The sequence below is a fragment of the Mercenaria mercenaria genome, chromosome 7, assembly GCF_021730395.1.
Source record: "Mercenaria mercenaria strain notata chromosome 7, MADL_Memer_1, whole genome shotgun sequence".
NCBI lineage: Eukaryota > Metazoa > Mollusca > Bivalvia > Venerida > Veneridae > Mercenaria > Mercenaria mercenaria.
In genome coordinates, this window is record NC_069367.1 from 22,733,936 (window position 1) to 22,761,188 (window position 27,253).

Here is a 27,253-nt window from a genome sequence, read left to right on the forward strand (position 1 = left end):
TCGTTGGAGCCAACATCTTAACGCCTGATGTCTGTGTTGAAAAGTTTAGGGTATTGTCCCAGTTGGTGCCTTCGGTTTCCTCTTAACTATGGTCTCACCCAGCAGGTCTTAGGCTTTCTATTTCTTCTTCTCCTTCTTCTCTCTTCTATCCTGCCCTGTTCCGTCACTTGTTGCTGCAGCCGACGAGTATCTTTTATAGGCATACAAGAAAATTGCAAATTTAGCATCTTGTTCAGCTCTTTGATGTATAGCTCGTTCCTCTTTGGAATCTCTGCAGAGAATGAGAGGATGACCCATGCCTCCTATTTTTATTCCAGTCGTGCTCAAAACGTGACAATCTTGATCAAATCGTGGCCATAAATCGTAGGAGAGCTTAACAAAATTTGATAACGTGAGGGATCTAAACAGAACGTGAAAAAACGTGATAGCATATCGTGGTTATCGTAAGAGAACTAGAGAGAACGTGATGAAATTCGTGGCAGATCTCGACCAGAATCGTGTTGGTTTCGTGATAAAACGCTGCAGGTAGTAACAAAACGTATTGAGAGCGTAAGAAAGCGTAGGAAAGCGTAGTAATACAAAATTCGTGCAATAAATCGTGGAACTCCGAGGTGTTCTTTAAATCGTGGACATCGTGGACATCGTGGTAAACGCAGCATTAAGAATTGTTTTTACATAATTTCATCATTTATTAAATTATTCTTTTGTAATTACTTCCATTCGCAAATAACACGGATTTTGGACTTGTTTTCTTATAATGTCAGTGTCCATTTTACCTGTAATAACAATGAAGATGCCCTTTTTTCACTTTCTTTCTGCATCTAGCACTACTTTATAGTTGATTTTTGGATACTTGTTTTGTCCTAGATCTAAGAGATCTGCAAGAACATTCTCGGTATAAGCTGTGTTTGTGCCTGATTCTGTGTCTAATAGTCATAAAGTATTATTTGCAAATCCGAAATTTTCGCTAAATGAGTCAAGCTTCATCCTTCACCCGCCTGTAGGTTTTTGTTCTCAGAGTATCCAAAGGAAGGATTCTCCCACTTCTTGCACAAACAGGTTGTTGTTCAGCAACATTTAGTTAGTATTTTTCAACGCCGTTTAATAGTTCTTGCTTTAATCTTAACAATTTTCACTAAAGTTAAAAGGAGAATAATTTATGTTCGATTTTGTTGTTGATCAATGTAAGAATATTTCAGTTCAGAATATAGTTCCTGTTCTTTGTACAGATATTGTAGAGCAATTTAGGATAAAGCTTCCGTTTTAGTGTCAAAGCCAGTTAATAATAAGTAAAATGCCCTCCACCTCAACACTCTCTCCCCGAATAGAAGTCTGCTCAGTTTTGAAAGGGCGTACAAGTCTCCTCCCCAACTGTCTAAACTTGAAATGTTGAAAACAATTGTGTTTAGGCATTTTTGATAGATAAGGGACATTTTACTGTTAACGAATGAAGCAGAGAGAATTTGCCCTAATATCCATGAAATGCGTATGGAGTACTTTGTTCTACATAATCCATCCCGTAATTAAACCATCGAACATGACTGGATGACCATCAATATAAACAACATACTTGTGTAAATAACCGTTTATTAAAAGCCAAAAGGAAATAAATAACAATTATAACACAATATCTTATGTACAATATGCATTTCTGGCAAAAAAAAAAACAACAAAAATAAAATGATAGGCATAGCACATTAAAACATGTCAGTTAAAACCCATTTTGTCTAGACTCATTCAAACAGATAGCATCACTAGAAGCTCCAGCAGCCTCATCTCGTGTATTTGTTAGTATATCTTCTTGCGAAGGGTGATATATAGGCTGATTTGCATCAGAATTGAACAGGAAGTCAGATGCATTGTATAACTTTTTTCATTTTTCATATCATCTGTTTAAGATTTATTCAGCAAAATGGCTGTTACATAGATCAATATACTGATAAGAAATCACTGATGTTATAAATATATTGTTTCTCCCTTTGCAAAACTGTATTTTTGTTCATTTAAAAGAATTACCTGCTTACTGTTTCTGAATTTGGTTTCAGTCGTCTTGGGTGAACAACCAAAAAAAAAGACAAAGGGAGGTAATTGTAATTTCATGAACTCCTGTTTTGGTTATATTACTGCTGTATATTATTTTCAAAACAAACTTTCAACAAATATTATAAAAATGTTCTTGTATTCATACCGCTCCCTAGGCAAAGAACATAAATTACAGTGTTTGCTATATTTAAAACTATATATCTTGGTCGGACATGTTTTTCTGTAAGAATACTTCAATGGATATCCATAACAAGTATCATGTGCTCAGTGAATAAGTGAAAATCAAAAGTTTCAAACAGAACTATTACACGAACAAAATCCGAATAACCACTTTTAATTCGGATACAAATACGTACTTATTAGCAATCTTGCTGTATATTTCACAATAAAAAAAAAACAACTAAAAATGACCAATGTTTACGTCTGCTGATTTTGTAATCCATGGTCATGACCATTCTCTTCCATGTGGAAAACTCAGAATACCCTTTACACTGAAGAATGTAAATAGACAGTCAAATAAATAATTACAAACAAGTCACAAACAAATTATCAACAACAGAGGCTATGTGCAAGTTTAATATTTCATATAGAAGTACGGCTAGACCTTGAACTATGTTGTGAGAAGCAACATGTAAATTCTACTCAGAAACAAGAAACAGTAAAAGAAAAAAGATATTTGAAAAACTCGTATGTCCCCCAAGACGGCCTATCGGAGATTATTGGGTGTGTTTGTGTAGTTTTCAGTCTCAAGTGTAATGTGACCTTTACTGTGAACTAGGAGTCATTTATGGACTATAGACGAAAAAATTCTTTTAAGTTAGATGTCGTGGGCATGAGAGTTCTCCAGTTATCAATCTGGAACCATTTTCAGTTTCGAGGTCACAATATCCTTGAAGTTTTTACAAGCCCCTACAATAATATGATTACATGCACCATTCAATGAAATCTGAAGGCCGTAGGCCCAAGCGTACGCCAGATATTGACCAGAAACCGTTTTCAGTCAAAGTGAACTTGATCTTGTACTACTGACCCTAAAAAGCAAAGGTAGGCAATCATTCTTTAAAGGCGCAGGCGTTATGCAGTTATTGATCGAAAACCGTTCGAGTTTTCGGATCACCGAGACCTTTGGCCTACGTACCCTTAGAACAGTAGGGATTACCTGTCGACCAGATACAACTATTCTTTAAAGTCTTATTGGTGAAGGTTTAAACGTTCCTAGTTATTGATCGAAAACCAAATCATATTTCAACAGACTGACTGACAATTAAAAGCGGAACAATGCATCACGATATGTAAAAGCCAGAAGTCTATTTAAACTGGCCTTGTAATATACAAATATTATTCGTTATTCATACATATCTATAAACATGAAAACATGAGAACAAAATTTTACACCAATTACAATTTACTGCATGACAATTAAGCTGCTGGCATCATAGAATTAAACATTAAATCTATGCTAAGCAAAATTAGCATAAAGCACTTTTCTTTAGTGGAAAGAAAAACAGTGTTATCTCTTCCAAAGCTACAATAGTTTCAATACAAAAAGAACATCCATCATTATTTCTTAAACAGGCCTCACTCACAGTTTCAAAATAAGCACGGTAATTGTTCACACATTTAGTTTCAAAGCAGCTTCGGTAAAAAGTTTCACTATTAAGTAGCGTGTAGACTTTATCTTATTGTTAAATATAACAGTGAGCACCTATTTTCACCTTCACTATTTCACTATCGCCCTTAACGTAAACTGTTTCAACACCAATAGTTAGTTTTACTGCAAGACTCTGACACTCCACTCTGCCATTTCAGAATTATTCCATAATAAGATATAACGGCTGTTATATCACGCAATATCCAAATCATTCAAGTACATGCCCAGAAAAGGACGTATCACAACACAAAAGAAATATTATATATTGTACATTATTGTACGCACAACAGAGAATTGAAATCTTTCGACTGAAAGGTTTTTCTTTCTTTAAATTAGATTTCTTAGCACTCGTCCCCAAACTTCAATAAGCGAACTTTGACCCTCTGTATTATTTTTATGAATAGTTCTGGATCACAGTCCTCTCGGCATTTCTCTAGCTTGTCTTTTAAGCGTCGTTTGAACTTTCTGTATTGTGCTGAAAAAAAGACAAAACGGCTTGCATTTCATTTGTGGAATTCGTACATAAAGGATATTTGTTTGTTTCTGTACTGAGTGATCACAAAACATTTGTACTTTTGATGTTTACTCGTGAAAGATCTTACATTTAAAACCAACAGTTCTTTTATTTCATCTCTTTTCACGACAGTCCCGAATTTTCATTAAGTACGCATTGCCTTAGATATGAAGCCTTCCTTTAGGGTGACCTCGGTATCGTACCCACCGTAAAATATCTGGATTCAGGTAACGTTTTTGCTTATTATCTCTTTTATAACTTGACGGATTTTAATCGGAAACAGGAAATCGACTGATTTCCTCGGCACAAAGCGTCTGTCACACATTCTCAATAATTCCTTCAAACACTTCGTCCAAATCCCGGAGTGCACGCTACTTACACATTTGGTTGGTGAAAAAAAAACAATTGGGCGAAGTCCTTGAGAAAAGTATGTGTAAAGTAAATTGAGGATGTCTGGCAGACGTGGAAAGCACTTGTTTTCCAGTCTTCGGCGATTTTGATATTACCAAAATCAGTCAAATAATGAGGAAATAAATTATAAGCAAAATTGTTACCTGAATCGAGTGATTTTCCCGTGTGCAATGTACCGAAATGTCACTCGGATTGGCCGTATTTGTAAATGATTGAATAAGTACTAATTTGCATGGATACACGTTTAATATGAGAAAGATGTCCCGATCTACGTTTTACAGAATGCAAACTTACATTTTCCAGCAGTCCCTACGACATTTGTGTTATTAATTGTTTTGCGAAAATCTGTAGACGCAATCACTTTTGGCTCTGTATAGGTTATCACCCCTCGCTGGTTTTCTGTATATGAAAAGAAATTTCAATAAAACAGAGTTTTCTTTCCACAAACGGTCCTAAAGAGATTGTCGGAGATTGCTAAAAACAAGTTTAGTCATAGCATCTAACTTAGCTGACAAAAAATGTTATAGGAATGTCTGAATTAAAAAGAAACGACAAAAAATATCAATATGGCTTTCTTTTTTGTTCTTAAAGCGTATGAAGGGGAATAAGCTCTGAAAAAATCATCGATATGGTTTATAAAATTTATCTCCCTTCGCCTTTCTTACTGATTAACTCAACACGATGACCGTAGGTTTGAGCTTCATTAGGGTCGCAACGGCAACAGATGTCAACAGTAGTGCTTTTTAAGAGTGATTCAGATATGTAACTTAAAGTTTTTTCACAACTGGGTTACACAGAAATTGTAAACTAGTATTAAACTAAACTTGAGCTATACACAAAACGTTAACTCACCTTTATTTACCGTCCATGTATGAACATCCACCGTATTCGCTTTTATATCGTCAAATGCAATAAGCAATTCAGTATCTGTTATGGATTTATATACTAAATATACTGTCTTTTTTCTTATGCACAGATTTTCTAAGGAAATACCGACGACTGCCGTCGGTTTCACCGTCTGTGTAGTAGTTCTTTCCTTTCTCCGCCGCCGTCGATTTTTACACTTCTTTTTGTCTAAAATACAAAAAGTTAGATATTAAAGAAATGACCGCACTATCTGTATATTTCTGTCTCTCTTCTCAGAACTGCTATTTTGTAGAGTAAGAATATTATTGGTTTGTACAGGTATAAATTTAGGAACAGCAGGAATGTCTAAGAACTAGAGGGAACCTCTCTTCTTAATTGTTGCATCACTAGTGTTTATATTTATCAACAGGTTTTTTTTTTTCTATTTTCTATGAAAATAGGGCAATTGTATTTTTTAAAAGTTCATTTAATGTGAACAGAAACTAGTACATTAAAAGCTGTATCCGACAACAGTATGTTAATAAATTTGCCATGAAGTTGTTTTAGAATACTAATTAGCTTAAAATCAAGATTTAACACATTTGTTTTATAGAACAATCAAAGGATCCTTAAGGGGTGTGTCAAAATGGGAGGCGCTTTTTTCCCTTTTGTCTCGTTACGTATACTGTTGTGTGTAAACATTACCTTTTAGCCTTAGACAATTTTCTTACGCGTTAAGCTTTAATCAAAAGAAGCAGGCGCGAAATTGATATACAATATACTCGTGATTAAGTAAATTTGTGAGTATAATATGCACAATCATCAGCCATTAATTGGTAATAAATTCGCTTTAATAAGGGAGGGATATGCAATCGGATATGTTGGGACGTGATACATCATAATAGGTTAGACATTACGAATTTCCCTAGTTTTCATCAAAAGAGGACCGCATCGGCACTGTATACAGACCGATGAAGATTTTTTGTACAGAAAATACGAGGATTAAAGTACCTTTTAAAATACCCCATTCAAAGTTTACAAAACGGATTCGATTTAAGGACTTTGTAAAATACCCTACTTCTACAAAATGAACCCGACATAAAAAATGGCGTGGTATTGGAGAAACAAATGAACCCTACGTGAAACATGTACGAATGAAATTGAGCATATTAAATGTGTTTAATATTAGATTATTACATTGAATGATCTAATATAAATCAAATAAACCTCAAAGTAAAGAAACTGCATGTCAGGATACGCACTAATTAACGGTTTAATCCTTTGAAAAAAGTTTCTTGAAACAGGTTATATATGAACTAAAATTCAAATTTAAATCCAAATCTATCAACAAAATATTTGAAAAATCAACATAAGCCGATATTTTGCCGATACTATGCTATTCTATTATATAATTTTACAAACAAATGTTTGGATTTTCCTATAGACAAACCTTAGAGTATGTTACGTGTTTCTCTTAAGACTGACTTTAGGTTGCAATATCTTCCTTCGGTACATACTTCGATTTCACACAGAATCATGAGCTCTTTAATAACTAGTATTACACAGGTATGTTATTCATCTTGCTATACAGACAACTGTTTCTTCAACATTCAAGATTTCTTTTGTAATGAGTTACTTACCTTTATTCTTGCCTTTACATCTTTTTTTCTTGTCTTTTCGGTTTTTGCGTCCTTTGCGTCCTTTTTTCCCCTTGCGCTTCTTTTTCTTTTCAGGGCAAGTTTTACAACATGCTCCGTTGGGTTTCTTAGGATGCCGACAGGGTAGCTCGTGGTCGGGTAAACAGTCTTTCTGGCATTTTATTTCTCCATTCTGTTATTTAAAAATAATACAGTTGTCATTTTATTAGCCCCTGTTAAACTCCAAATAAATTTGAGCCGCACAATGAGAAAACCAACATAGTGCATTTGCGACCAGCATGGATCCATGCTGTTCGTTTTCAAAGCCTACTGCATTAGAGAAACTGTTAGCGAACAGAATGGATCCTGACCAGACTGCGCGGATGCGCAGGCTGGTCTTGATCCATGCTGGTCGAAAATGCACTATGTCGGTTTTCTCGTGGTGCGGCTCAATTAAGCAAGATATAAGCAAATTGAAGTGGTATCTAAGGCAATTTGGGCAATTCTACTCAGTGGGGGTACTTTATAGCAACATAGTACTTCGACATGCAATATGAATATGATCAAAAAGAAAATACCACTGTACATGTTATACCCTACCCCTGTGTATACTATAATGTGTAGGGTGAAGTATGTAGAATGGTTTTCTCTTTTGCTCTGGTACCAGTACCACCGACTGAAAGGCGGTGAGTCAAGAAAAGGGACGCAGCGATTTGACAAGGAAGACTTGCAAAGAGCATATAAGTGATGAAAATGAAAATATAATATGACCGTCAGTTTAATAGCCCTTGTCGTATTTCAATATGGCTGAAGAAATTATGTAAATTATATCCAGTAAAAACGAAGACTGAAATATTATTTAAGATCAAAATGAGAATATATCATTTTAAAATACCATGTAAAGCTTAAAATCTGTCATTTCCTTCAGAAATCAATGGGACTCGGGATCAAAATTAGTTACTTATTTCAAACGCATAGGGAAGCAAGAAGATCATATTTTATTTTATAAAAAAATTATATTGAAAGAAAGTGCAAGCATTGCAGATTACTTCAATAACTTAATAAATATTGTCAGATAATGCTTTTGATGTAATTTGATGTGTTAAAGTTTTTCTCCTTCTATATTTCAATAGGCGTAAATTGACCGATAATGGCTAATCAATACACTCGATAAGCTGTTTTCAGGGGAGACAATTTCGCCAATAAGCCAGCAAAATTGCGTGTTGTGCACGTGTGTGTGTGTACGGGGGGGGGGGGGGGGGGAGAGAATAATTTAATTGTAACTTTCAAATCATTCACACCAGATAGTCTCTCGTACTTAAACACATTCTATCTAAATAAACTATTGTGTACGGTATACGGTAGCTTGTGAAAATATTTTGTCGCGGGAACGGTTGTACACACGACTTCGATAAACATTTCATGTTTCCGTACTTCTCACTTCATTTCTGAATGACGTAGAATCATGCAGACGAGGCAGGAAGTATTCGACAACGATAACTAAAATTATTACGCATAAAAACTTCTTCAAAACAGCGAACTATTCAAACATGCTGTTTAACGCAATAAAGAAAACAAAAATCAATTTCTTATTTGCTGTTTTATTACTACATAGAAAATTATCAATTCAGGGGGTCGAAGAAGTTATTCCTCTGCGCACGTCAAACGTTGACGATAAATTCGATTAAACAGAAATAAACGGCTACAATGTTTTGATAGAGAAGCGCCAGCCTAATTGAATCATGTCTAAATAGATAATAATATTGTAAGACAATAGCGCCAAAATTACATGGAATTCTAGAATTTGGCACCATAGTTTTCAGAATCGGCGAGACAACCTAATAAACAAAATAATCGGCAGAATGATCACGGGCTCCTAAAGGCCTAAACAATTGATTCTGCAGACTCTAGGCCAACCAAACTTTGCTTTCTGATTGTCAGACTCCGAAGTTGATTCAGTTTTTTATTGCATATACACGAGTAGTACCTTTAATAAGTGGGGGACCAATTTTCAGGAGAGATATATGAAAAGCATTTCATTCATAGGAAAACACATTTATACACTATCATTAAAAATGAAAATGATATAATTATGTTGTATTCAGAGTTCTTGCGCAACTTATAGCTTTTATAGAATATATAGGAACCCAGTATAAAAATCAAAAAGTACAAATTTTATTAAAACATAGAAAACATTAAAAAAAAAGTTTAAAGATTTATTTCTAAAGGGATGCACGGTCATGTACGGTCTTCTCGACTCTCAAATAGCCTTTCATTATATAGGACCCTTGTTACACAACACTGCAAATTAAACAGAAAGCGGAAACAGTTTTAAGTTTTATTTCGGATGTTTTCGAAATTTAATTAATCGTCGTTATTTTTCACTTGATAAGAAAACACATTATGGGTGTGTGTGGGGGGGGGGGGGGGGGGGGGGGGGCATGTGCAATGAAATCATAAAAAACGAAACGCATATACATCCTTTTAAAGAGTCCATGAAACAAACAATTATTTGGCCTTATCAGAATCTGTCGATCGCAATCAAATTATAAACATTAGAACAATATAGCTCTAACGATAATATCACGAGATTATATTAACTTTTAAAACGTTGGTTAGTAAATCCTACGCACTAAAATTACTGTTTACAACTTGTTTTATTTTAGAGCATTAAATTCGACTGGAAAAAGCGGCAACGAGTACTTTCATCTACATCTACATCTTTCACCCAACCGTCGATTCCCGGCTATCATTGGTAATACTTGTACACTTTTGTCCTTCTTTCGGGTCAGATAGGATGGGTCGGGTGGTAATATCATTCGTATTAATAAATAATGGAACGGACGGACAGACAATAAACATATCTTGCAATATCATTATACAAACTTACCAAACATGTACAGGTTATACAATCAATCTCGCCGACGGATTCTACCGTCGGATGCCATTGGCTACCGTTCGGCTTTATTCCACTCGTATCTAAGCAATCTGAAGACAAAAACATTAAGATTTTCTATTACATTTCGTATACTGTGTAACTTGGTGTAATAATACAGTGCAATATTTCTCTGTATCAGTTCCAAGCACAACTATTTTAGCTTATCTCATGGTGTCGACCTCGCAGAATCATGTGTTTATAGACAATATAATAACAGCTTTTAAAGAGGATCTACGACTGAAAAATATCATTTTCAAGGATGAAACTTGAAGTACCCTTAAATCATAAATAGATATGCAGATTTGTTGGCTAGGATGTATGAACACTAAAAATAATATTTATAAGTAAGTCTAAGACATCATATTTGAAAGTGAATGCGTATGTTACATTTGTGCATGAAGTAATTATAAGAAAAAAAAGTAATTATAAAAATTGTATCTAGCGATATAAAAGCATTGCATTAAATGCAGCAAAATCTAATGTCCAAAGTCCAAATGAGAATGAGTTTTTTTTTAAATAAAGAATATAATATGGAATCATTTCTATACTCGACATCTGCAATAATCTGTTACAATAACAAACTCTTTGGTCTATTGCGCAGTGTCATCCTATATCTATAGGGAGACAACTCTTCGATTAAGCTGTCATCCTATATCATGGGAGACAACCCTTCGATTAATTTCAACATGGAGAAAAGATATTCATTTCGTTCGCGTTCAACATCAAACAAAAATACAGTTTAAGAGTACTTTATTTTAAAAATAATATTTATCAGAGAAAACAGCTTTAGAGCTCATTGTTCAAATACTGATATACTTCAACTGGATATCTATGCTTGAAAGACTGGTTGTAGCATCAAATCTGAAGACAAGTGACTTGTTAAGTTATTGTTCTTTGTTAACATGCATGCATAGGACATTTTGTTAGGCACTCGTACATAAACAGTATTTGGTGACCGTCAGAAAGTGTGGTTTACAGTTTTTTTTTAATGATTTATACTGCTATTGTCGACTAGGATGAGTTATAAATTCCCATATTTTCATCACTTGTGTTTTCCTTCTATGGTCATGTGACCGCCTTGAAAAAATACTGATGTGATTCTTGGCGTATGAAATTTATTATTAGGCTTGCATATTAAGTCAGGATACATGGGGTTAGAACGCACGCAAATATAAATCACAGGGCGTTCCAAAAGAAACTGACCATTGGAAAGTATATACTCATTTTCTTTAAAACTTCTGTACTATCCACCATGTGTATTGCATTTAACTTTTCCTAGGATACACTGTTTTTCTATATAGAGTCTTAAAGCTCTGCATTGCAAAAAGAAATTTTGGGCAGGCTTTATGTATGTTACCTTATTAAAAACTAACATTTTTTTCTTCAAATAATTGGAAGCCCAATATTTTCTTTCTTGTTCAATACATCATGTTTCCAAAACAGACTAGTGTCTAAACTGGCAATTTTCACATACCCTAGCAGATGCTCCGTAACAAAACAAAATATTTTTTAAACGAAATTGCAATACAAGTGGCCAGTTTTTTTCGGACACCCCATACATATTTTTTTTTTTAATTTACCATCCTCATCCTTTTCAGTCGCGTCGGAAATATCTGTAAAGTTATCGAGAAACCTATTTGCCAGATCTCATCATACTAGACCGATTTCATAACTATCAAATCATTTATCATTCCAGTGCCGTAGCCAGACACAGATTTTAACCGAGGCAAACTAGGGGCGTCCGGGGGCATGCCAGCCGTTCGAAGCCCCGCCTAAATTTCCCCCAGGACATCTCTGCTGCGTTCTGGAGCACTCTCAGACTGTGTAATATCACAGTAAAAATCGTCCTTTTAGCCCTATTTCTCACAGTCACTTTCACACTTTCATATTTTAAGAAAAAATATATTGATAACAAGAAAACCATCAGTAAAGACATACAGCAACATGCTATTTATCAGGTTACTAGTAGTTCAATAAATTATTAGTTTATAACCCGAGAGGGCGTAGGTACGGGAGGGTTGCTCTGTGCGTGATGGGGTGGGGGAGAGGGGTCGAGGTCAGGGGTCTCCCACTAAAACTATAGGCATGACATGATCTCTGTTGTTTTTTGTTGTTTTTTTTTTTTTGGGATGGGGGGGGGGGGGGGGGGGGGGGGGGGAAGTTGTCGTTGTTGCTTTTAATTTTGAGGTACTGAAGGGGAGAACCTCTTCATTTTAGGGCGGTCATGGGGCTCTATTTTTTTGAAATTTTGAACTAAGATATGAAATGATGGCCTATGGTGCATTTTCGGTCCAAATGTTTAGGTATTTTAGGAAGAACCACCTCAATTTAGGGGGCCAGGGGATTAATACAGAAACATGACCTCTGGTACTTTGGTTGGTCTAAATTTTAAGGTGTGGGAGGGGGAACCCCTGGATTTTTCTCCCTCTGAAAAATTTTGAAATACAAGTATGAAATGGTGGCCTATGATGCATATTTTGGTCTAAATTTTGAGGTACTGTAGGGGAAAACCCTCATTTTAGGAGAGACAGGAGGCTCTCCCCATGGAAGTTTTTGAAATACAGGTATGAAATGGTGGCCTCTGGTGCATGTTTTGGTCTAAATTTTAAGTTGTTGGAGGGGGTTTCCCCCATATTTTAGTGGGGTCAGTGGGCTTTCTTCCTGGAAAAAAATTTGAAATACAGATATGAAATGGTGGCCTTTGTATGGTGCATTTTTTGGTCTAAATTTTGAGGTACTGTAGAGGCAACCCCTCATTCTAGTGTGTCTGGGGGCACTCCCCCTGGAAAAATTTGAATTACATGCATGAAATGGTGGTCTCTGGTGCATTTCTCAGCCAACTTGTGGAAGGGGGAGGGGCAAGGGCCTACTTGGCCCGGCCCTGGATCTGGGCCTGGCCAGGCTATCAGTAGGACTGCTAGGATTTCTGTCTCACCTTGCCTCAATGATGTCATGAGGCAAATGATATTCTGATATATTCTAATGGTGTTAATATACTTTTTTGAACTTTTATAACTGAATTTTCATGAGTGTGACAGGCGTGCTTTTTACTCCTTTTTATTTTTGGCTCCTCAAATTTTAACCGAGGCAACTGCCTCGGTTTGCCTCAGTGTGGCTACGGCGCTGCATTCATCATAATGTGCAAACTCGGCGGGCAAAAAAGATATAAGAAATATTGGGCCAAGTATTGGTTCATGATAGGCAGAGATGCTGTCGTTAATTGTTAGTTATTATGGAAATGAAATATCTGAATTTAAAAATATTTTGTCAAAAATATCAAGAAGGATATATCGTTGTTCATATATGGTCGGTACAAACTCTTTAAAGACCTAAAAAGAAAATATTACATCACTAAATTACAATGCATGTGAATTTATTTTCAGCTATAAGTGATTACTGTTTTTTTTTCTAAAAATATAAATCGTTTGCGCTCTCCTACACCTTAGATACATTAATGCATTGTTATACTGATTAAAGTAAAACGAAGCAAATTTTGCGAGACTACTGACCTGCACACACGGGACAACAGTCGTCGTCTTTCTGGACCAATTTGGAACATGTTTTCGGTACCAAGCACGTTTTCAAATAGCAAAGTGGTGTTCCGTCCTGTAATAAGTAAACCAACTTAATTTTGAATCATTTTTATCATTACAGGTAATTTTATCATAACGTCTAGAAAGTTCTTTTTTAACGAAAATTACTTTTTATTTATTTCATGTTTTTGCTCGACTTGAATAACAAGAACAATTGTTTTACTGTCCTCATGTAACTAGCATATTTAATTAACGTATTGGAACCGTAACGACAGTCGGAAAGTTACGTATCCGGGTTTTACGGAAAGTTACGTGCACGTTGAGCTACTTTACGTCCGGAGAATACCGAACTGTGTCGCGAAAATACGTAATCACACGGAAATTGTCGAGTCATTACGGATTCGCAACTTCATGAGGGATCTTAGCACTAAACGGATAATACCACAGGTCAGACTTGATCGTTCTTCAAAAATGTTTGACAGCTCGGTTTACACATAAAATATTTCGTAATCATATGGCATACTATCATCTACCTCGCAAATGCGCTGCATGTATTGTATTCTTTATCCTCTCATACACAAAGAACACTCCTGTTTTATCTCATATTCACAAAGAACAGAGTGCTATCTACTTCACATGCATAAAACACTGTCATTTTCTTCAAATACACAAATACACAAAGAACACGCTGCTAGTTGCCTCATATAGACAAACACGATGCTATTTACCAGGTGCTAAGTACTAAACATATATAAAGCACACACTGCTATTTACCTTCATAGCAATGCAAAACACAACATTGTATACCTGGCCTATACATAGAACACACTGCTATTTACTTAAACATTGCTATAAACCCAAAATTGCTATTTGACAGATGTATATATAGAACACATTGCTACTGCACATTATACAAAGCACACATTGATATTTTCCTTCACAATGTCTACATTGCCATTTGCCTCCCATTTTTTTAAATGCTATTTTACCTGACATTTATACATAAAATCGATAAGGATTTACCTGGCATATACAAAGAACACATTGCTTCTCTGTTGTTGGAACAAGTCCGGTCGAATTCGAGGCGTAGCGTTCACCGTCTCTGTATATTCTTCCGCCTGGTCCAGTGCAGTTTGCTCTTTTGTAGGAGTTACTTTCGTCTTCGTTCGCACTCACTGCAGGAGGAATGTTGGGAATATCTAGATAAAATAGTGCGTTAATTCACGAAAGAGTAGAAAAAACAAAATATCTAGATAAAATAGCGCGTTAATTTACGAAAGAGTAGAAAAAACGAAATATCTAGATAAAATAGTGCGTTAATTCACGAAAGAGTAGGGAAAAAACAAAATATCTAGATAAAATAGTGCGTCACCCAAAACTAAATCTCAAGGCAAAGCGTTATTTCAAGACAGAAAAAATAACCAAAAGTAGGAGAGTTAAATAACGAAGGAACAGAAAATAAATAAAGCAAAAGCCGAAGTAAGCGTCCTTGTTAATCAGATGACAGCCAACACATATAGGATAAGGGGTTTAAAAAAAAGGAGAAGAGTAAAGAGGTTGCTTGGTTAGGTTAAACTATATAAACGAAGATCAGTCGAATTTGAAATATAACAAATAATATGCAATAGAAAGAGAACATTCTGTGGTGTACAGATTAAAGTGTAGGATGAAAGGAAAAAATATGAAACCAACCTTCACAATAAGGGCAACAACTGTGTGGGTCTTTCTTCGTCTTTGCGCAGGTAAGCTTGGGACATTTATCTGCCGTGTTTATACACCTTACATCCGACTCACCCTGATAAAAGACGCACAAATTATATGGAGATACGATGAAGCGTATAGCATTTTGATCTATAGTTAACTGCTTAAAGTTTAAAACTTTTAATAAATTTTATCTCAGTGAAGATTACCTGAATGACTCTGAGCCCGCTATCTTATTAGAAGTGCTGATTCGGATGGCCTCTGGATTGAGCGATCGGCAATTAATTCACCACCCAACCGCTCCTTTTCCAATAGAACCATTCTAATGCCGGGTGGTTCCTTCAAATCACTAGCCTTTCACCACTGTGAGTTTTAAACCCTGCTTGGAACATATTTGTTTTCCTGTAAGGAAGATCTATCCAGAGGGCTTGAGAAATATTTTTTGGGTTTAACAAAATGCCTATCCGTGTTGGAAATAATAAGATTTAGGGACTTAATAAGCATTTAAAAACTTAAATATGAATCAGCTGTACTTGGTTTTATATCTGTAACGTGACAAAAAGGGACATACCCGCTCGTTTATTTCACAAGTACAATTAACACATGTTCCAAATGTTTCTGGATGCCAAGTTTCTCCGACTGGATGGACTTCGCCTTGAAACACACAGCCACAATCTGAAACATAAAATGATTTATGAATAATGCCGTTAAGGCAATATTTTAGAAGAAGGCCGGGTCACTTAGAAAGCGCTTAAATATTTATGAATGGTGGGATATATAGCTGATAGTGTTAGATTTACGCGAGAAATATACCCTAATGATTAAGATTCGTTAATAAGTTTGCTACCATTTCATATATCCAACCGATGATGTTTTAAAACGTGTTCATAGTATGTGTTTAATTTCGACCGGACTACTTCATTGAGTAACAAACTCTGGTAAAACAATGTAGTTTGCTTCCAACCCGGAAATGCATTAATCGCATTAATTTGATGGTGAGAATTTCAATAAGACTGTACCTAAATGGTAGCGCAAGAATCCTTTAAACATTCAATAGAAATATGAGACATATATCAATAAGTCAATAATAAATTAAACATAATTATTACAGCTCAGTGCTCTAGTGCATGTTTTCTTCCTAATATGCATTTAACATATAATGGCAGCAATGATTAAAAATGGTCCTGAAAACAGCTGTAACACAAGCTGTAGTTAAGCGGGTTAATCAATGCAAATATGTTGCAGACAGATATACGTCTATATATAATAATGAATTGACTAAAGTTCCATGAGGATTTAAATTTTATATTAAAAACAAATGCAACAGCTGTCCAATTAGATGTTTTGCATAATTACATGGCTTGTTAAGGACTTATTTAAATACTACACATGAACATTTCAGTTAGAGCCGGAAAGGGAGGTAATAAAAAACAATAGATTCAATAAAACATTCTACTATGTTCACTAATAGTTTAACTTTTGACAAATATTAAGGAAAACAACTATTGGAAATAGGATTAAACAAGAAATTACGATATTTTATGTTCATAACAGAAAATGTGGCAGCCATATTTTAATCATTTTAAACGGCCACGAGGAATTAAAGAGAACCACTAACAACAGTCTTCAAAAAGGCGATGCGTGTCAAAGAGATTTAGGATAAGGAATATATATTCTAGTCACCTCACTGCTAAGCATAGAACGATGTTAAACTTTTAGATCTTTTTTATTTTAGCCTTTAATACGATACAATGCCAATCAAAAATTGGAAACGGCAAAGATAGGCCTTCCTTTCGTAGGGCAATATAATGGTTGATGGGTAAAAAGTGGCATGTTCAGAGTAGACAAGGAAAGGGTTCCAGCAAGACTAATATTTTACAGAATTTATTTAAGGAAAACAATTATGTCGTGGAAGACTTCTTATCAGACCGTTTCCTTTCCCAATACAGACAAATATTTCAAAGTGATGCTGACAAGGGCTGTAACATATCGTAAATTCATTTATTATCTTGAAATATTATCAGAATATGCCAGTATAAGTTTTTGTTAAAGAGTTGATGAGTAATTTTGGATATCACGTTGATCTTCTGCGCGGGGCATTTTCATGGAAATTACATTGATTTCCGCAGCAATAAATCCGCTGTATCATGACAATAGGAAGTTGGACAGATATTTTTGAGATGCGTCAAGGAGTTTACTGCAATTAGTGGTTAAATTAAGCATACCCCGAGTGGCAGTCAGTTCTTTAGTATAGTCTTACATGATTTGCATGTCTATGAATGAATCTGGAGATATACAGATAGGATCGGTTCTGCATCATCGTCTGACAGATATGACAGTGTGTTTGAAGCAATATGCCAAACCGCGGATGAATATGGAAAAGTACTTTTAATGACAAAGTATGCATGCTTGTGTCAAAGGTAAAGAAATATTACCCCCCCCCCCCCCACCCCTCCATCCCCCAACCCCTACCCGTCCCCCAACCCCCTAAAAGTATACTGCCACTAGTGACTATAAGAAAATACACCTTTGAAAACATTTTATTGTCATATCTATAAAACAGTACTATATCTTTCAGTAGTTTAAGGGGTTTGGAGACGGCCAGAGAGAGGTTTAAGGGGTTTGAAGAAGGTCAGAGGAAAGAAATTTTATTCATTGTCCGTTCTGTTTTAGGAATGCCTTTAACCTTTACCCTGCTAAATTTCTAAAATGGACTGGCGTATAATTCAATTTTGGGCAGTACCACATGATTATCAAAGGGGTAATCACTGAAAAAAATATCGACTGAATAGCGAACAGTGCACTGGTCGCAAAGGAGGAATCACTTGCCGACAGTAGGCTAAAGGTTAATGATTGGAAAGAGTTCGATAATTCTTATTAAGATCATGAAATTCAACGTCAGTCGAAAGTTCTTATTAAATAGATTTTCCATATTTTCCACCAGCAAACTCTTACGAAAATGCTAGCATGGCGAAGCTGTTGGATTATTTAAAATACCTATGGTTGGCAGAGAGGGAGAATAGTGTTCACAATGTTTATTCACACGGACAAAATTTACAAACGGGCGTAAAATCTAGAGTATATTCCTTAGCGATTCTAATAAAAACATTGAAAAAAAATATTCACTTGAAATTTTGTTGAAATCATTTAACTGTTTTAGATTTTTTGCATGTTAAATCTGTAAGAAGAATTATGTCCGCAAGTGCCCAGCAGTCCGCAAGCACTGATCGAAAGGCACTATATAGCTATTATATTTGAATATTTTCTATTACATACATTATGCGCAACTAATACGTGCACTAAATATTCGGAACTAGACCGGGTTTTTTTTGGTCTATAGAAATTTCGGCTAACAGATGCAGGTAAAATACATATGTAATAAATGGTCTTAAAAACTGGAAAGGGGAAATTTTAATGTTTGAACTTCAAACAACAGGTCTGGTACGACAACTGAAGCAAATTTATTGACACAAGAACGGTGTCTCCTGCAAGAAAAGGGTGCAATAGGCAATATGACAACGTTATGATATATATTTATTTTAGTATAGATTTCGTTAGAGATATGCGGTATCAGTGCGTATAGACACGCATTCTGACTCTCGCCTTTTTCATTCATAAGTTAGTAGACAGGCGCGTATGGCTGACTCGCTAGATAAACCCAAAGACAGTCAAACTGTCGTAAAGCCGAATTTCAGTTGTAATTAGATAATAAAATTTCTTATCTTTAGTTGAACGGGTTAGTAAATCATTATGCGAATTATGAAATCTGATCCGAGGTATTTAACCAAAATTTTGATATGATATTTATAATGTTTTGAAAATTAATACATTTGTACTGACAATGCGAGAACGGCTATGATCCGTTGCAATAGGCGTGTCGTTCCCATTCAGTTTTAATTGATTTTAATGTGTCTAATTGGAGCCATCGTAAAGAAAGTGGGGTGATATGCGTTTTCGCTAGTAAAATCAAAACAACTTTTCCACAATAACAAATATCATAAGACATATTTTAGTTGCAATTTATTACAATTCGTATTATATACAGGCGACGAAAATAAAAACACACTTGCGGTGAAAGCGATACTGTTGCCAAACCTGCTGACACTTTCTCTGTGAAAACAATAAAGCAAGCCCCGCAAGTCAGCGGTATGAAAAATATACATAGGAGCATTGGGTTCAAAAATTGCCGACTGCAATTTGAAACTGTAGTTCGAACAAGCTTTATCCTTATACTGTGATTCAGAAAAAATTATAGCAGTCTTTCCGAAATAATTTGAGAAAAAAAAGATGCACGGATTTCTCGCGGGCTGTGCACTTTTCTAGAAAAGATATCTAACTAACTTTATTTAAGGAACAGATTCGTATTGGTATTGTTTTTTTTTTTCTTTCATAAAAAAACATTTCTCCTTGTTTTTTATTCATCTATCTTTCCGCAGAAAGAAAATTTCGTAATCTACAAAAGTTCAGCCCATTTATTGTTTTCTTTGTATATATGATATATGTTTTTAAATGTAATGTTATGTAATGTAATGTATGAAATTCAAAATAAGCGTTCGGGGGATATTTAAGTTATAAACGTACAATAAACTGTGTTTGGCCTTAATATAAAAATCGGTAATTAACTTTGATCAGGTATGCGGCCTATTACACATGTAAAGTAAGTATTATTGTACTTAAATAGCAGACCAATGGCTACAAGTCGATGGTTTTACATACGTAGGACCCTTGTCTATCGCTTCAAAGTTATTTATCAAATATTTACGTTAAGGCCGAGTGTCTGCATTGCATTCAAGTCGTCAATAAGATAAACATTGTTTTTATTTCACTGACTACAAATATTTATACATCTGTCTACAGTTGACGAACTGTCAACACCTTAATAATGTACTCGATTTGTGTTTGAACATATTCCCAGGTGTTCGAACGACTCCGGTCGACAATCAAACACAGCCGGTCTGACAATCATGCGCAGCTTAAAGGAGACCCATAGGGTCTTTTATCAAATGTAGGTGTTGCTAAGGCAGACAGGCAAAAGTTGATGTATAGTCATTAAAACTAGCTAGGTGTCAGTTCTCCTTAGAGGGGAAACAAAATCCTGTTGGAAAAACATTTTGATACGATAATAAACAACCGACAATTAGCGAATATAAACATACCAATTACTTTTTGCCTTGTCATCATGCGATTTTCATTTCTTTCGAAACATTTTCTGTCTCTCCCGCAAGCGGGATAGTCAACTTTAAGTCTATATTTGAACATAAATTTGACGTCTAATTAAAAAATAATTTCCCCCCTCTCTCTTTGAAATACCGGGATTCGATAAATTGTGTATCCTTAAACAAAGTTTTATAAAAGGACGGCAGTACATTTAATATGGGTAGTTATCTTGAATAATGATATATTAACTATTGTCCACGCAGACCCATTGGGCGATCCATGTTATTGCAGACTCAATTTTTGAAATTACTTATCGTAGACAAAGATATTATGGCTATAGGTGGCGCTGCAGTTAAAGGACAAAACAGACTGTGCTTGAATGGCATTGTAAACGGGGTAGCTTAATGTCTCTAGCCTCGTAGGGTGCAAAATAAACAATAATTAACATGAGAAAATGAACTTTAATGAGTTTTTAGATTAAAAGAATAAATTGGTGTTATTGTGAAAATAACTATCTGCCGCCAGAGTAAATTTTTACGCTACTCTAAGGCACCAACGCTCGCCTCGGCGAACGTATTTCGTAATACAAGCTCAAATTTTATCTATTTATTTCTTAAATTAAAAGAAATCAGATAATCGGGATTAAAGGCGGTGAGAATGAAAGCATTTTAAGTTTAATTTTTAAGCAAAAAAAAGTCAATATTTCTGTTACATTAATTTCACCTTTCGACTCATACGTGCATGCATTATAATTTGAGCGTAATTTCTCGTGCATTGTCAACCCGTCTTGTGCGGTATACACTTTTCCTATTAACTATACCGCATTAAAGCTATTCAGATGATGCATTAATTATAGACGAATTATTGAAATATTTTCAAGTTCATAGTTACTTTAAATATGTAAGGCGCCGTAAATACAATGTAACAAAATTTATCTAATGTGGTACATATTTACACTGTTAATTTTAAGACGGGGAGGACTTCGTTCAAATAGATCACGCCGTTCTTTTACATTCAGAAAGCCCTTTTTTCTCCACTGGCCATTTGGAAAACAAATTTATTTAACATAATATAAGTGAAATGCATCAACTTTTTTATATGAAAAAGGGTTGTTTCTCATTTCCCCAATAAACTTGATATACATATAACATTTTGATATTCCGAAAATCTTAAAAGGCAGCGGGATGAAACAAGTATTGGAGAGGAACAGAAATTTTAACAGTATTTTACCAGTATGTAGTCTGTATTTTCGTTCTTTAATATTCCTTTAATAATTTCATTTTTATGGGGAGTTATTATTCATGCTTTCAAGCCGTTTAGATACGGTTAACAGTGGCTTAAACGGCGGAAAATATTGATAACATCATTTTGGAGTATAATATTGGAGCCAACTGTTGAGAGCCTACCCTACCTTGAGACATTAAATTGGCTCAACACATACACTTTTGAAGATGTATAGACCGATAACACGATCGATAAAATTATTAATTGTTTACAAATCTCGTCTGCTAAAGAAAAGACTGTATCGCAAGTTGTCAAAGGATAGATTTATGTAACAAAAATAATGTCGCTTTTCCTCTCGTTCAGTTTTAAACTTTGGCCTTTTCCCAGCATCCAGCAAATCAAAAAGATACGAATCTGCTGTTAAGAAATGTTGCGGTATTCGTATGTTATACTATTTGTCCATTCACCAGTTTTAAAATGTGATATTGGTGAAAAAATTGCAATATATATATTTAAGTGTTCTATATGAATTTGTTTATTTTTATCCCCTATTCAACAAAACGACGACCAACCTTTAGTAACTGGCTAAAGTGCACTACTATTTAACACTACGGGAACATCTGGGTGATTTTGCAAAATTATTAGTGTCATTTCACCTCACTAATAGATACTAATGAGACGTCAATGAGTGATTAATTGACCTGTATAGAAAAGAACGCTTTTCACATTCACGCAGACGCCATCTTGCTGTGATTTCCTTGTTCAAACGACAGGTCGAACCCGCCCGTCGTCTTACAGGCACGGAAAGAACCCCACAATGGCGCGCTTCAGACTAACCCAATCCAAACTAAGATTCATATGTAATAAATAGCAATTTAATAGGGTTGGCGATATGTTTTTGGCTATTGAAAGTAGTGTTTAATTTAATTCTGCGCCGAAATTCTGTTCGATGTTTACTCACGAGCGCCATCTTCAGTTGCCACAATTTTACGGTCGTGTTCCGCGCACTACGTCACCATTGCAGTTGATTCGCATATTTTACGGTACGGATTAAAGCTCTCGTTCTTTAATAACTTGTTAACTGGATTAGACGGCATTTTGTAAAACATCCAGTAGTTTTGGAGTCAGAATTGCGGGACTGGTGGATATTATTACGAATATCCTTTGAGTTTGTTGATATGACACTTTAATTCATCCTTTTAATATTTGCATAAATACTATTAAGTATTAAAATAGGCATGGAGAAATAATTGTTTGCTTCAAGATATCAAATACCCAATACAAACGTTGATCTACGACAAGCAATAATCTTTTTCTGTGATCACATAGTACAAGTTTTAGCCGAGCATACTTGTCGTCTGCTTTTCAGCAATCACAATGATTCAATACGTTTGCGCATAATTCTGATACATTTTTATCCTTAAATTATAAAAATGAATTTTGAGGCCTATCTCAAAAAGCAACTTTGCCATCGGTTGATTAAAATGTGTACGCAGAAAAAAAAACAGATGCTGGTCTGTGATCTCAGTTTTATAACCTAGAAACCCTGACTTCGAGGCAATTTAAAATGACCCGTCCCAGAATTCAACCTTCCTATACATAGAATCACTGTGAGGACTGTCCCCAGAAGCAGCCAGTCAGTAACTAATGGTGGACGGATAGCTCAGTGGTTTGCACACTGGCCTTCCAATCCTGAGGTCGGGGGTCCGATCCCCGGCAGCTCCTCGGGAATTTTCAGAAACGCTTTTCAGTCTTTCCCACCCAACTAGAGGTGTACTGGTCAGGAACCCAGGCAATCATTGCGTGTATCAGTGCTATACACTGGGCACGTTAAAGAACCAGGCTGTCTATTCGCAACGAGCTAGGCTAAGTAAGCCGGACAGGCCTGTATCTGATTTCTGATCTCTCTGTCGTGGGGGCTTTGTCTAACTCTGTCCCTCTGGTCAGGTCGCTCTGTGTCTGTACTAGTAGAGAATGAATTATGCGCCCTGTGCGGCTGCATTTGAACTATGTAAAGCGCCTTTGAACGTGAAATTGATCATGAAAAGGGCGCTATATAAATCTGGTATAATAATAATAATAATAATAATAATAATAATAAAGCTCGGGACTTATATCCAAACTCAGTTTAACAACATTGGGCCCTACTTTTGCATTAGCACACTGACTAGTTTAGACCTCATGTTCATTTGGTCCATTCAGGTGTTGGAGGAAAATAAGAATTTTGTACGTCCGTCTTTATTCTGACTCTGGCGGCAATTTCCCTGGGGTTATCTAAAACTTACATCTTCAGATCATAAAGTGTTTAAAAAGCGTTTTAAGGCAACTCATTGTCATCTCTCCGGTGCTTGACCCTTTCCATAGGTCGTCTTTTAACTTATTTGAACCGTTCTCTCGTGTAAACATCATTGAGATATGGTTTAAGTACTGACGATAATTATACAATTAAGATATTAGCACGAGTGGCCGGGACATCGGTGAATTGGTCACATCGGCACCTCACGATCAACTTGAATTAAACAAAAAGAAAAGATAAAACTTAGAAACAACAATAACAGTTCCGTGCAAACAAGGCATTAACACACTAAAAATGTGTATTTTACATACATAACTCAACGCTATTTTGTATGGTGGCTGATTTCTGCCATTTCGTGTTGGTGTGTTGGCGGGGCGAAAACACGACAACATGAAAAAACGAAAACTCGACAAAAACCTAACCTCGGCGGGGCGAAAACACGAAAACACGACAGCACGACAAATAAAGGGCGCCAATACGACATATTCATACCCGCCTACATGAAAACTCGACAAATATATATAAACACGAAACGGCAGAAATCAGCCACCATAATTTTGAGGCTCCTGCAAATAGATGCGATCGAGATATCATGGTTTGATGAAATGAGATACACCTTAAGAAAACCTATTTGTAAAATCACACAAACAAAGAATATGTTACATGATATAACAAAAAGATACCGCCAGTTTCCTTTGATCTATATCAATATTGTTGCGTAGCTAAATCAACAATTGAATGTGATTTCTAGCCCAAAACTTTTAATCGTATGTTTAACTGTTTTATAATTATTGTTCAACATTCGTTTTGAATTTCTTAAAAGTATATCTTAGAATCTTTACAACTCATTCGTTTTCATTGATATAGACCTCACGTCGTGGGAAGGCCATTCTGACACAGGGAATTTTTTGAATTCTCATTTATAATTTATCTAAAAACTAAACTCAGCTAAACATCGTCGCGGTATTTTAGAGTAATCGGGCCATAAAACATGTTCCTACTTCTACTTTAAATTCTTAAATAATGTCTTTGTGTGATTTACGTGTTTTTGGTTTTAAATCACATTCGGATTGCGTTGGTGGGTCTTGCCGTTTTAGAGTAGTAGAGACTTAAAAGAAGTTACAAAAAGATTGCTGCTCGTATATTCTTTTCGGAATTATTTTTGCCATACGCGTGCGTGTCGGGACGCGTTACTTGATCATTAATAATACCAGCTAAAACATCATTAATAAAATTCATATTATGTGTAATGAAACAATTCAAGGTCACCATTTGAAACAAATCAAGGACACCATCTGGTCATGTAGGCTAATGGCGGACAGGTAACAGAACACTGTACTCTTCACCTGAGATGGGAATTTCAGTGTGGATGTATTTTTTGACATTTTGGTAAGAAAATGTGAGAAAGCGTGCTGTAAAGTAAAACTTAATTTTAGTGTGAGTAGTTGTATCAGGCCGCAGCATTTTAATTTTGATGCAATTCTGTATTAAGCTAACGTGGCATCATAAATCTCCCTTACAGAAGATACAAGATTCTTTCTATTCTCGTCATATATGTCAGATCTTAGATCTATCTTAAAATAAGATACAGACCTGTAGTCAAAAAATGGGCCTAGTTATATGTGAAACCAAAGTGAATATTCTACAGTTCATACAGAATATCATAGGGAAAAGGATTCAGTATTTTCAGACACGATCTGTGCCGTAGTGTACCATTCCGTACATGAGAAACATTCTGATTAATGTTGTCTTTATCATTTTAAGTGCATAATCAACTTCTGCAAACGTTTTCGACAAATATGAGCTGATTTCGTAAGGAAATGGGCTAGTCTGCACTTTGCCGAAATGCAACCGTTCAATTTTTCTCCCAAGCCAACTTCCTGCCAATACTTTAATGAAAGTTAAACAATAAAAGATAATTCCGATTTATTTCAAAGAAAGTTTCGGTGGAATTACAACAGGTAGCATGTAAGAAACATAGAGGTAAAACATGAAATGATAGAAGCTGCAGAAGTATTGATCACAGCAGTTTTATTGGAGGAAACGTGAAAATATCAAAATCAGATCACTTGTATAACAAAAAGCAGGTCCAATTGCCTTAGATGATATAATGAAAGTAATAAATTATTTATCTCTGTGCCAAAAGAAAACAAGGTCAGTACCAAAAGCCAGTTTGAAAGATGAAGGAGTTTAACTTAAACCGTGTGAACGGTGAGCATTATAGTTAGCGAGAAAGGTTGGGTTTTTTTTTTTTTGCATAGCTTTAAGAAAGCGGTGAGTATCATAGCGAAAAGGTTTTTATTTATGGCTTTAAGAAAGCGGGTGAGTATTATAGTTAGTCAGGAAAAAAAAGCGATGAGTATAGTTAGCAAGAAAGGGCTTTTTTGCATGGGTTTAAGAAAGTGATGAATATTATAGTTCGCGAGAAAAAAAAAGCGATGAGTATATAGTTGGCGAGAAAGAAAGCGGGAGTTAGCGAGAAAGGAAACAATGAGTATTATAGTTAGCGAGAAAGGTTTTTTTGCATGGCTTTAGGAAAGCGATGAGTATTATTGTTAGCGAGAAAGAAAGCGATGAGTATTATTGTTAGCGAGAAAGAAAGCGGCGAGTATTATTGTTAGCGAGAAAGAAAGCGGTAAGTATTATAGTTAGCGAGAATGGTTTCTTGCATGGCTTTGAGAAAGTGGTGTGTATTCTTCTTTGGGAGAATCATTTCTTGCGTGGATTTAACAAAGCGGTATGATTCTAGTTAGCGAAAATGTTTCTTATTTGTGTGGCTTAACAAAGCGGTAAGTATTCTAGTTAGCGAGAATGGTTTCTTGCATGGCTTCAATAAGCGGTGTGTATTCTAGTTCTTCACTTTACCAGAGAAACGCTAGACTGCAAGAAGTCGATTGTTTCGCTAAAAGAACAAAACAACAACAAAAAACGGGATTGATCAATGCCATTATAAACCTCACTCTATTCATTATTCAACTTTCCAATTGTCCGCAAAAGAGAGCTCTCTTTCAACTCTTTTGCGTTTTAGTCTCCTGTGAACTTTCTTTTCATTTATGATAAGCTCTCTTTTCATTTGAGCTAGATTTGGGTCTCTGAAATGATCAGGATCTTTCAGAGCCTTTGCTAGTCTACAAACGAAACTTTCCCAATAATTAACAACGTTTTAAATACAGGGGCGAGCCCAAGGTCAAATTAGTTAGCGCAATACGTCTTAAACATTTGCATTTAAATCCGTTTAACAGATAACTCTACTTATTCAGATGCTTTTTTCACCCAGGTGAATTGAGAAAAGGTGGCTTTTC

General features: G+C 35.5%; 1 protein-coding gene across 3 annotated transcripts in view; it reads right to left on the bottom strand.

The window, feature by feature from the left end:
* Window positions 1-1,570: 1,570 nt before the first annotated feature.
* The window catches only part of LOC123554759 (chordin-like), a 28,812-nt gene continuing 3,129 nt past the window's right edge, over window positions 1,571-27,253 (bottom strand). Inside the window, exons 2-11 of one of the 3 annotated variants that reach the window (XM_053547777.1) lie at window positions 15,846-15,949; window positions 15,266-15,368; window positions 14,597-14,748; window positions 13,550-13,646; window positions 11,621-11,653; window positions 9,993-10,090; window positions 7,106-7,295; window positions 5,472-5,693; window positions 4,914-5,018; window positions 1,571-4,169 (exon numbers count right to left, since the gene is read on the bottom strand). In XM_053547777.1, the coding sequence (XP_053403752.1) occupies window positions 4,036-4,169; window positions 4,914-5,018; window positions 5,472-5,693; window positions 7,106-7,295; window positions 9,993-10,090; window positions 11,621-11,653; window positions 13,550-13,646; window positions 14,597-14,748; window positions 15,266-15,368; window positions 15,846-15,949 (1,238 nt within the window). In that variant the 3' untranslated portion in view covers window positions 1,571-4,035. Of the gene's footprint in view, window positions 4,170-4,913; window positions 5,019-5,471; window positions 5,694-7,105; window positions 7,296-9,992; window positions 10,091-11,620; window positions 11,654-13,549; window positions 13,647-14,596; window positions 14,773-15,265; window positions 15,369-15,845; window positions 15,950-27,253 lie in introns of all 3 variants that reach the window. The other 2 variants (XM_053547776.1, XM_053547778.1) reach the window with 2 other exon arrangements.